The sequence below is a fragment of the Varanus komodoensis genome, unplaced genomic scaffold, assembly GCF_004798865.1.
Source record: "Varanus komodoensis strain SLA01 unplaced genomic scaffold, ASM479886v1 scaffold4, whole genome shotgun sequence".
Taxonomy (NCBI): domain Eukaryota; kingdom Metazoa; phylum Chordata; class Lepidosauria; order Squamata; family Varanidae; genus Varanus; species Varanus komodoensis.
This window is the reverse complement of record NW_025335941.1, coordinates 56498413-56511128: the sequence shown is the minus strand read 5'-3', so window position 1 is coordinate 56511128 and position 12716 is coordinate 56498413. Positions and strand designations below refer to the sequence as shown.

At 42.2% G+C, this 12716-nt stretch overlaps 1 protein-coding gene across 1 annotated transcript in view; it reads left to right on the top strand.

The window, feature by feature from the left end:
- Nucleotides 1-7110: 7110 nt before the first annotated feature.
- Nucleotides 7111-12716, top strand: part of DEUP1 (deuterosome assembly protein 1) — a 55516-nt gene continuing 49910 nt past the window's right edge. Inside the window, exon 1 of the mRNA XM_044442471.1 lies at nucleotides 7111-7151. Coding sequence (XP_044298406.1) covers nucleotides 7111-7151 — 41 coding nt within the window. The remainder of the gene's footprint in view (nucleotides 7152-12716) is intronic.

Genomic DNA, 12716 nt, shown 5'->3' with positions numbered 1-12716 from the left:
GGAACCCAAGGAAACTTATGTGGCTTCATTTTATCCTCACAACAAGAACCCTGTGAGGTAGGCTAGGCTGAGAATGAGTGACTGCCCCAAAGTCACCCAGTGGGACTAGAACCCAGACCTCCCGGGCCCTCAGCCCAGTTCTCTAATCGCCACGCCACACTGGCTCTCCCCTGCAGTCAAGCAAATCACCTGCACAGACCTTGATCTCAGCACAGACCCTTCTGGGAATCCATTGCTTTGACCCTCCATCACAGGAATTTGCCTATTCATTCCTACGCCTTGTTTCCTGTTCCTTAGCCGGTTACCACTCAATAAAAGGGCCTGTCTTCCTAAGCCAGAAATGCTCGGCTTGTTCAGCAGCCTTTCATGGGGGAGTTTGTCACCTGCCATGCCTGACATATACCTGGCAGAGGGCATCTGAGGCCGCTGTTAGTCCATGACAGATAGACATAGAAAATCTTTCCTCAACCCTGCACAGACCTATTTACAGGTTAAAATGGCTGGCCTAGAAATGGTTTTATTTTTAACTCTGCAGCCAGAGCACCAGATCTGAGGTACCAAAGAGTGTCATTCAAACTTTGGTGGTGAAAATAGAATGTTTTTTCCCGGATCAGAGGTTCTCTTTTCAGCTGCCCTTGCTGGCTTTTATAAAAGTTTTTTCCAGTGAAAAAGTGATGTCACTAGTTGCCAAGGAATGCAACCTTTGAGCCACTTACGATTCCACACTTTCTTTAGAGTCTTCTTCCTTGCAGATTAATTGCATCTGTGGGTAGCTATTTCAATGGCCATGCAAAAATGTGAAACTAAAATAGTTTATGTACGAGCACTAGGTTTCAAACACACACACACCTTGAAGCAGAGGATTTCTGTTTTTGTATTAGGAGAAAAAACATGTTTATGTTACATAATGACAAAAAGAAATGATAAGATACAATATCTTGAATAGGTTAGGACATTGTTTAAAGACAGCAGATGAGAATGGTAGTGCCTGGATAGTAAAGAAGTGGGGATTTAATAGTGGTTGGGTCACAGGCTAATGCAACACCTCTGGATTAAATAGATAGACTAGTGTAACCTTCCTCCACCTGGTGCCCACCAAATTTCTAGACTGCAACTCCCATAATCTCCAGCAAACAGGTCCATGGAGATTTTAGTCCAACGCCTCTGCGGGGGGAGGCCAGTCTATAGTTTACTCCTTTCTTTTCAATATATGTTCAACAATTTAGGGATTGCCCAAGTCTAAAATGTGGTGTGGGATGGTTTGAATTGAAGGAGAGGAGTAGCTCACAGAATTGGCAGGTCTGACTTTTCTTCTGTTCCCTGGTTTGCTCCTACCCTCACCTCCACTTGCTGTTTTCCCGCCAGCTGGGTTTATATAGTAGCTTTGGGGTAAAGGTAAAGTCCAGTCTATTTGATTTTCTACAGGCAGTTAATCAGTGGTTAATTGGCTGCATCTGCATTAGAGTTCTTTGCAGAATTGAGCTTCAAACATAACATGAAAAACATTTCCTTTCCCCAGTTTTCTGCTACAAAACCTCTTGGGGGCACTGTAGTATAGGAGAAGAATGCAAAGATAGGATTGAAAATTGTACTTTCTTTCACTTTCACAATTGAATGTTTGTTGATTTAATTTATAGACTGCACCTATAGCCCTGCTTGGGATTTTGGGGCAGTGTACATTTTCACCATAAAACCAACAATAAAATAATTAAACTCCAAAAAATATAACAATATAGATGGGGTATAGTCACTTAAAACCATCAATTAAAATTAATAAAATGTATATATGTCAATAAGGGTCAGTTATTTAAATATCTGGAAAATAGAACAGTCTTTGCCTGGCACAGAAACACTAGTAATGAAAGCACCTGGTGAACCTCTTTTGGGGAGGCTATTCCAGAAATGTTGCACTTCCCCTGCAGAAAACAAAAACAAAGTACACACACAAAATTGTGTGATTGTTAGACACAAAACTGAAAGGAGAGGAATATAATATTACCTAAAGGACCAGTGGACAATCATGAGCAGGGAATAACAGGCATGAAATAAACACTTTGTGTAGACAAGCCCTATAAAATTGCAGAGGAGTTGGGTAGTCTCAGAACTTAATTAAAAAAGATACAATAATTGTTAAATCTTTCAAAGACTCCCCACACATCGCAATCATAGAACTGGAACTGATAGAATCTTTCATCAGTGATGAGCAGATTTGGTGAAAACAGCAACAGACAAGAACAGAGTGATGTCTGGAAACAAGAATGAACCAAATCCCAAATGTTGAGCTCGCCTTGCTCTGCTCCTGTCATCAGAGCTTTCTTGAAAAGTTTTAAGTTCAAGGAGATAACAATAATCTTTGTCAGTTGCTAAATAATTAGGATGCCCTAGAGTCTTGGCAGTCTGGAGCATTCAAGTTAAATCACTCTGTATTGTGCAAGGAAGTAATTCAGGACTTAGAGAATCACAGTCATTTTATCACACATTCTATCAAACACCTGCACTAATTTATGTTTAAACTGGGAGAATATGGATCATCCTGTTACCCTGGAGCATGAGCTTTTCTACCAGGTGCTAATCTGCTGTGTCTAGCTTAGGTTTCGTTGGACAATTGAGGTCCAAGCACAGTGTTTCTCTTCCTGCTTTTTTGATACATAACCTCTAGATGGCACTGTATTATGGAGAAATAGTGCAGATAGGCAAGTTTTAAAAAAAGTTTATTTCATTTTTATACTAGCACTTTACTTGCTCATAGAAGCTCACCAAGAGTACTCTTTAGATATAGAGACAAAGGTAGAGGGACATGTTGTTATCTAATGAACCAGAAAACAATTGTGAGCACAGAATGCACTATAAAGCTTTATGTAGAAAAGATCTAAGGCAGCTCACCCTGGGGCAGTCTCTGCATCCTCACTTCTGCAGAGAATGCAAGTGGTGAGTGCTAAGAAGATTGCAGTCCCTGAGAAATAAGACAAAGGAATCTGTATGGTTGGAGAAGCTCTGAAGTTTTCAGAATTTCAAAAATTCTTTACCAAGTCAAGTCCAACCAGACAACTCCCCTCAGAGAAACTGCTCAGCTAATGAGCTGATGAAACCCATCACTTAATGAGAAACTGTCCATTAGCTTGGTTCCTTGCACAGTTCACAAGACAAAAGGTAAAACCATGAAATATAACAACATAGTAAAACATATGTTGTGAGCAGAGCTGGCTGGTGCTGGAGGTCAGACTAGATGGCCCAGGAGACCCCTTCTGACTTGCTCTGTTTCTATGTTTCTATAACATCCAAAATAAATTTAAAACACAATAAAGCAAGAAAAAAGCCTGCAACAATACAAAGATTTACATATGGGCTAAAAGCATTTTTAAAACTGAAGAGTTAAAAAGCCTACAGTGTGGACACCAGAAGACCACAACGCAGGCCCCAAATAAGCCTTTAAGAGGACATTCCACAGCTGAGATGCCACCACTGAACAGGCCCTCCCTTAGCATCCAAGTGTGCCATGGAGAGTTGCTGCTGCTGCTGTTGTTAACTTTTCCTTTCTTCTTCTTTCAGGTATAATGAAAGGGGAAAATATACCTTTTCTTTCCTATACTAAAAAAAAAAAAAAAAATCCCCTCACATGCACTCAGAACAAGTGGATGCTGAGGGATGCAGGATGTTTACATAGATGGGGGTGGGGGGGTGTGGTTAGAAAGGCTGCATGTGGAAAAGGGAGAGAAAGAGGGAAGGAGGATGCCAGTGACTGTGAAAGGGATACATGGGGGGAGTGTGCAGAAGGATATTTGCTATTCATGTATTGGTAAAAAAAAATGCCAATTAATATAATAAAATCCCTAAGCAGCTTACTGAGTAAAAGTACTAAAATCACTGTTAAAATACATATATAATACGATATAATACCAAACAATTGCAACTGATAACAACAAAGGTAACATTAAGAGAAAATGGAATTGACATGTTGACCTATAAGCCAGGGAAAGTTTGTATAAATCCGTGTTTTCTCAGCCCTGCGCTGTGCATCTGATTTTGTTCCGGTCATTTTTGGCTTTGACCCTGTACAGCTCTAGGCTGCAGCCCCAGAAAGTTCTCAGCTGCAACTTTCTGTTGCAGGGTAGGCATGGAAGATTCGAATACCAGTTCCTCATGTTCTGAAGAGTGATCCTTATTAACCATCCAGAGGGAAGCAATCGGAAATTCTGAGGTCATCTTTTTGCAAGAAAAAAATCATGACAGCTTTTTGCAAAGTTCTGCACTTTCAAATCCTAGGCAAATGTTTTCTTCAATGGTTAGATTTCTTTTCCTGTTAGGCTTTCATCTGAAAGACTGAAAAGAATTCCCAGTAGGTACTCTTTGCAGTGCTATTTCTACTTTTTCTCATCTCTGCCCCATTTTGTTGGTCAGAGTAATGCCTTATCCACAGGGGCCCAGGAACAGTTCCTTGAAACATATTCAAGTACGGAATGGGGGTGAGAACTTTTCTGTAATAAAGTTGCACTTTTAACACGCACAAGGTCTCTTTTGAATTGTGCTAACATTTGGTTACCTTGGGGGAGAGTTATCATGAATGTCACTGTGGCCTCTTGGGTAAAGGAACTGAAGGGAAAGTCAAACATCCCGATCTTATTTGCCAAGTCGCAACTGCAGCATCAAGTCACAACTAAGCACCTGCTGTTTTCATTGCTGCAGTAGAGTTTCAAAAACCTCTCATCTGAGCCTGTGGGAGGCAGAGGGGGGGAGGCAATTTGAGGGTGGCAACCCTTTTGAGACTTGGGCCCCCAGATGGTGTTGGTCTACAACTCCCATCATCTGTTACTGCCAGCCATGTGACTGGGGATGATGGCAGTTGCCATCCTGACACATCCAAGAATGAAAGGTTGGATTAAAGTTCACTACCGGTGGGACAGCCTTGCCTTCCAATGTTCTTGTGCAGAAAAAGTCTAGCTAACATCCTGATGCAAACACCAATCGTGCTAATAAAAGATATAAGGATAAATTAAATAATTGACTATTTGTGGTCCTTCCATGGTTCCTCAAAATCTGGTTCATAGGATTTAGCTCTAACTGAGCTTCAGTGTAGGAGTGGGAAACCTTTCCATGTATTTCAGTGGAAAGATTGGGCCCAAATTCTTTTACATATCTCACAACTCTCATGCTCCCAGGTAAACATGCATAGGCTGGTAAGCCTATTTGTGAGTAATTATTCCTAGGATTGCATTACCTGGCTGTAAATTTGTGCACACCTACCTAACAGTAAACCCTGTTGAAGACAATGGGACATACTTTAAGTAAATAGATCAGGATAGTGCAGTAAGGGTGCAGAGAAATGATGTGGTAAGGTGATTAGCGTGTTGGGCTAGAGCTGGGGACACCCAGTTTTGGATCTCCACTCAGCCCAGGAAGCTTCCTAGATGATCCGAAGTCAATCATTCTCAACCTAACCCTACCTCACAGGGCTGTTGTAGATAGGATTGAAGGATGGGGAACTAAGTGGGTACACTTGAGCAGTGGAATCTGAATATAATAAATCATGATATTTGTTGTGCTGTGAGCCTCCCAGAGAGCCTTCTGGATATGGGGAGGCATACAACTGCAATAAATAAATATATATCAGAACCAGTGTCATGTGGGGAGCAGAGTGTTGCACTGAGAACCCAGGAGATCTGAGTGCTAGTCCTCACTTAGCTATAAAGCTCACTGAGTGACATTGGCTATTCACGGATTGTTAACCTAGCCCAACTCACAGGCTTGTTGTGAGGATAAAAACAGAGGAGAAGGATATATAAGCCATCTTGGGTTTCTTGCCAAAACAACAACAACTACCCAGAGTATAGAAATACTAAGTAAATGCATGTATTATTGGGCCCATTCAAGTTTCCCTGTTCTAGTGCCCTCCAGAAGTGTTGGGCTGTGTTATGTGGTCTCGGCTCCAAGTTATAGCAACACTATGAATGAAAGCCCTCCAAAATGTCCAGTCCACAACAGCCCTATTCAGCCCCTCCAAGTTCAAGGCTGTGGCTTCCTTTGTGAAGTCAGTCCATCTCATATTTGGTCTTCCCTTTCACCTTCTGCCTTCGACTTTCCCTAGCAAGATTGTCTTCTCCAGGCAGCCTTGCCTTCCCGGGATGTGACCAAAGCATGGCAGCCTCAGTTTTGTCACTGGACTGCAATGCGCTTATTCCCAAAGCCAGCATAAACAAATACAAAAAGGCACAGCTGGGCACTTTATGTATGAGTTCATCATAAATAAAGCCAACTGGGTAGCATATAAGAATGTGCTTAATAAGCATCATCACAAGCACTGGTGGGTCCATTCAGCCTTTCCCAATCAGGAGCCCTCCAGATGTGTTGGGACTACAACTCCCATAATCCCACAGCCAGTTGTAGTCCCAACATTAGTTTAGGGAAGGCTGGTAGCAATCTGTGAATCTGCGCCCGCTGCTTCCAAGCAGTCCCCTCCGCGCATGCGCGTTGCCAGACCGCGCCGTCTCCCCGGCAACGGGAGAAGCTTGCCGGGCCGGTCCTCCAACCGCCGCCGGCGATGGGGAAAGGCGGGAGGCGCGGCGGGAGGGCTGGACGGAGACCGGCCTGAGAGGCTCTTCGTCCGCCGCTCCCGGAGTGAGCGGAGCCGCTGCGCCCACCCAGGTGAGGGACCCCCCTTCTTCTCCCGGCAATCCCCTTCAGTGCCTCCTTTCTAAAGGAGAGGTGCCGGGGCTCACGCCTTCCGCAGAGGCTCTCCCACGGCCCCGGGACTCCGAGGCATGTTGGCTGGCAGCGAGAGAGCCTTGGAAGGGAAGGTGCTCTGCGTAGGCTCAAAGGCCCTCTTTCTCTGTTCTGCCCCCTCGTTTCTCACATGATCCTCCTCTGCGAGTGTTTGCCTCTGCCTATGCTCAGAGGCACTATTTCTCTCCCCTGCTTTTCTTACATGCTTCAGAGCTCTAAGGAAATCCTCTCTGCCTATGCTCAAAGGCACTCTGTCACCTCTCTTTTTGGCAAACGCTCTTTTAAACAAGCCGCTTCTTTTAATTATGTGTCTTCTATATAAATGAATAAGTAAAAAAAAAACTTGATATCTCCCTTCCCTCCCCTGTTTTCACAGATTGGATAAATGCAAAAATGGAGAAGACAGAGGTGCTGCAAGAACAAATGATGGCTAGGTAGGTCAATGGTTAATCATCTTTTGGTAGTTCTTGATATGTGCACATGTTCATTAAGATGTAGGACATAAATCCTTACATTTTAAGGTAGCAGAGTTCTTTGGTCTTTATTTCATTATTGCTAAATAACACCTGGAGAGCAGGAATAGTCAATTTCTGCTTCTTTGGGGGTTTGCTCTATTCTTCAGGCAGTAGTTGGAGGGGCACAAGATTATTTTACCATGTACTACATTCCTTCACAATTGGGCAGGCCACGTAAGAAAATGTAGCACAAATGGTTTCACTGCATAAACAAGGTCACCTGTTCAAGGATGCTCCTAAGGAATCCTAAGGAAGTTCCTATTCCTAACTTGTACCAGAAGGCAACACAATAGAACTGGTGCAGGACAGTGGCTAAGAGAGGGAACTAAAAATCAGCAAGTTCCTGGTGTAAATGTTTCCTGTGCCATAAACTCACCTGAGCAAACCATCCTCTCTCAGCCTCAGCCTCCGTTCTGCTACATCTGCAATATGGGGAACAGTAATACTGGCTGACTTTACAGGATTGTTGTAAAGGATTGCAACTGTATAATACATGCAAAGCCACTTGTAGACACTCTATGAAATTTAAATATTATCAATAAAATTGTATATAAATGCATTATGTTTATTTGCTATGACATGACAGTCAAAATTTGAAGAGAGATCAGGAATATGGAATATATCCCTTAATATTTTTGAAGACAGCTCTTTGACCAGTGAAACTGGGTTGAGGGACAAATTTGACAGTACTGTACTTTGATTGAAATTATGTTAGAGTTTCCAGGAACCAGTGACATTTGCTTTGTGGGAAGATTTAGTCTCTGGTTGACCATCTTTGATTAAGGTTTGAGTTGCAGTGGGGACCTTTGGTTCTTCAGGTGTCAGATTCCAGCTGCCTTCAATCCCGGTCACCATGGCCAGTGGACAAGATTCTGGGAGTTGTAGTGCAACAACTTCTTAAGGACCACAGGTTCTGCACTCTTGGTTTAGGAGCATGTAGAATACCTAAATGCTAGTTTCGTCCCTTCCAGTTTCTCCCTTATAGCCTCCACTCAATCACCTGCCAACTCCAGCAGTAGCCTGTAAGCAGCGTTGAATCATACTGTAATTCCGTAACAACTAATGTTGTTAAGGAATTTACTAGCCAAAACCCTAAACTATGCTTTGTTCCTAGTTTATAATTGTATCTAGTAAATCAATACTAGAGCCTCACGTTAGACACACTAGGATTGAAGGGCTGATTCTGGCATCTAATGAGAGGAGACAAGAGGGGAATTCAATAGTCTACACATATTCCCAATTTGCTGAGTTTAACAAGTTAGCACTGTTATTATATCCAAAAGAGATTCCCTATGTTCAATGGGGATTGCTCCCAGATAAAATTGCAAAGAAATGCAACCTTTGCATTTATGAAACACTTTTCTGAAGTACTTCAGATATATTGCCCCTTTCTTAAACCTGACCTGTAAGTTTGTTATCATATTATAGATTGAGGATGGAAGTGCTAAGGTTGAGAGCTAACAGTTTGCCTTAAAACTTCTCCATGCTCTTATGGGTGAGCTGTGACTTGAGCTGGCTCATAGCCTGTGCTTTCAGCTGTGACGGTTCTGGTAACTACAATCGCCAGCGATCATTCAATTTATTCCACTTTTCTCTAAATAGGACACGATATTTGAAAGGCTCTGTAGGATATGCATGAAGGTTGGATAAAATCAAATATGGAGAGCTATACTGTTTACTCTAAACTGTGTAGGGTTTTTTGTTTTCATCATCTGAAATCTTATTAACCTCATGGCATTGCACAGTGTTTAACTGTGAGAAAGGCCAAATAGGAACAAAGGAGAAGAAAATATGAAATAGCCATACGTATATACCCTAAGCTGCCTGTTAGGATCATGGGAGATTCTAGAGATTCAGAAAGAAGGCATATGGTGCCACTGTTTCAGAATAACTAAGTCTGTTTGCTATAGCTACAGTGTTTCATGTAACTCTGTTTAAGATTTCATTTGTTAGGCAAACCATGAAGCAGTAATATGACTTGCTCCTTTTAATGAAGTATGCATCCTTAATTGACCCACAGTTCTTGTTGAAATTACTTTTCAAGACTGCTCAGAATAGGAGAGACGTCTTTTGTTTAAAACCTTTAGCATTCATAACCTTCTTAATTAGGAAATGTTATGATCTGGAAATTGTGTTGTAAAACTTTCACCCCCCATCAAAAGAAATCCTGTTGAAAAGATATTTTTTGTTCATCACCATCTAAGTGGAGTACTTTAGAAGCCCTGTTGTAAATGGAATAGGAAAAGTGTGTCATAAAGAAGACACTTCCTGATCCAGAAGATTAAGAAAGAAGGAGCAAACAATTCTCCAGAGGTGAAGCTTCTGACCTACTGCAGGTTTTTTTCTTTAAAAAAATGTAGAATTTTGTAGCTGTATAATCTTGTATACGTTATACTTTTATATCATACTGAACAAGTTTTGCTCAGTTTTACTCAACTTTTAGTCAATGTCCATGGGAATGTAGTGTTATTGTAATATAGTCCAGTTGGAGGCCTTCAATCAAGGATTTGCTTGATGATTTGCAAATTAATCTGGGCAAACAACATTCCTGAGCTTTGCTGTTCCTGATCATGTGAGGTTTACCTTTCTGTCCATTACTTCCTCCAGTTCTCCTTCCTCATTCTGACCTCCTAAAAACTGAGAAAATGCCTTATATTTGGTCATACTTTTGGTTCATTTAGCCCAGTGTTTTCTGTTCAGATTGGTAGTGGCTCCATTGGTCCCATCCAAATGTCCTTTGCATCACTTAGTATTAACTGGAGATGTCAAGAATCACATCTGGTCAAAAAATGTGCCCTACCGCTAAGCTGTTCTTTCATTCCTCTGTACCATTCCCTCTGGCCACTCTCCTTTCCTAACCATTCCAACTTCCTTTTGCCTGCTGCATCCTCCTCTCCTGCGCCTTGACTTCTTGCACTACTTTCTCATGGATCCTTCTGCCTACCCTGTCCCAACTCCTTTCTAAGGTTGCTCTCAGACAAGGGAGGCTTTTTTGAGAGGGAAGTGAATGAGAGGAGTCCACATGTTGCCATTGTTTGTTGTGACTATCCCGTGTTTTTGTGACTTTAATGAAGCTGTCCTTGATTCAGTAAGGAGGAGACTATCAAGTTTCCAAGGAAAGCCCTTATCAAAGAGAGACTGAATGCCAGATCTGGTTTTAAACACTATGCATGCAACATTTATTCTATGATATAAAGAATACAGATGTATAAGAATATAAGTTCAACAATCATCAGCAACAGTATCAAGAGGCCTCATTCACACTCGCATTCATGCAACACTCATATTCACAGTCAATAGACCCTCTCGGTGATCCATCAGGACTGTGGGTGACCAGTAGCAGAGCTGTTCTGGCACACATGGGAGCTGGAAAGCCCAGGCTATACCTTAAAGTTGACTCTATCAGCTTAGTCCAACTGGATTGAACAGTGAACTCTTCTGAGCAGAGCTGACACAGAACGTGATGGTCCTCATCTTGAACACACACACTCTCGTCACATTCCATTCTCTCTCTGGATGGTACAGTGTGGGCTTATCTTTTCTGTTATGTTCCATTCTCCAACCACTCCTGGCCTCAGTTTTCTCAGTCTGGTCAGTCCCATCATGGTTTTTCATTTTCTTTTGGGTCTTAGGCCTTCAGGAACCCATGCACACTGTGACATTTTCTTACTGTTTCGTCAATCTTTTTCTTTGACACACAAAATCCTTTAAGGGGAAAAACACAGAACAGCTGCACAATGCCTTCTGACAGGTAGCAGACCTCCTAAGAAGCCCTCCTAAGACCTGAGCAGCTCATTTAGCCACAGCCCTTCTGCCTGCATTGACCTTCTTTAACATTAGGGTAGCTTAGCCAATCATTACCAGAGGATTCAGCTTCACCAAATCTCTCAGTTTATAACAAAGAACAAAGTTGCCCATTCCTCCCTAACCTGTTCTAGCATACAAGAACATACCATCCGAAGCCAAAAGCTGAAGAAATAGAAATAGAAGTTGTGTCACTGATAAGGAAAATGCTGCAACAAATCATGACCTTGAACCCTGTCCCTGGAGTATTTTCTTCTGTAAGAAAATCACTATACCAAGGCCAGAGTAGTAATTCTGGGTGCAACAGAAAATTATTAGCAATTGCAGGTTCGTCTAAGAGGAGTTCTTTTCTCTCCCCCCCCCCCCTTTCCTTCTTTAGCATACTTGGCTGCTTTAATTCATTTCCTTTAGCAATTTTGTGCTGTCAGATTTTCACAGCGGGGTTTGGCTGTGCACAGCTTGCCATCCAACCTGGTGTGCAAACAGAGCCCCGCTGTGGCTGTTGAAAGCATAATTCAGGAGCACTGAGAAACAGAAGCCAAAGAGTTGGTGCAAGGACACACAGCCCGTTTTCACTCTGCTCTTAATTGCAGAGCTCTCAGACGGACGGTGTCATGGCTGTTAATCAGGAGGAACAGTCAAGGAACAAGGCGGATTGCCAGCATGCAGCAGACTAAGGAAGGGGAAGTTGCTTGGGCAAGCAGACAAGACTTTGGGTACTTGGAAGCTGGCAGAAGCTTGGTCTCGCTTCTAAAGACAGATTGTTGAAGCCAGTGTTGAAGACTTTATAGGGAGAAGTGCAATCTCGCTGGCCATGTGGTGTGTAGCAGACTCTTACGATGCAATCTCATACAATTTTAGGCACAAACCACCACTACCACCCTATGACTCATACATGCCAGGACTTGTAGTTCAATTTACTGCCTGAACCTGCATAGGAGTACATCCTTAGTCAGCGACCCTCAGGGTTTCCCTCCAGTGTGCAGTACTGGTAGCACCTAAGGGCTCTCGATAATAGTAGGCAACAATGTCTTCTGTCAAGCTGCCATAGTTGATGCAAGAACTCAGTGTATAAATTAAATGTATGCATTACTTTTTTATCCTATCCTTCCTTCAAGGAACTCAGAGTGGCATATATAATTTTCCCTGCCCATACTATCTTCATACCAACCTTTGAACTTGGCTAGACTGAGAGATAGCAGCCATCTGTTTTAGCCTACCCATGACATCATCAGGGAATGCTTTTCTCCAGGGACCTTGGATACATACTGACCTGATTTAACTTGATTTTATTATAACAAGAAGCTTCCATGGGCCAATTTCCTCATAGAGCTTTTATTCATCTAACATTTTGAATAGTTGAGTCACAGTGGTGGTAGGTTTGGCATGATGTGAGAACCTGGTGAGGGTGAGTTGCTGGGCTGGTTGACAAGCACCTTGGTTTAAAACCTTTGTTGCCTCAGACAAAGATCCATCAAACACTACTATGCATGTGGGGAAATTATATTAGTCAAAGACTCAGATCACACACAACACTAAATCTTTGTTATCTTAAAGCATGGCTTGTTTAATAAGCCAGGATTCATCTCACAGATTTTTAAAACTTCCATTTCTTCATGCAGGTGTTTTTACACATTCATTCTCTGTTCTTTGTATAGCTGTTTTAAACTTTTTAATCTT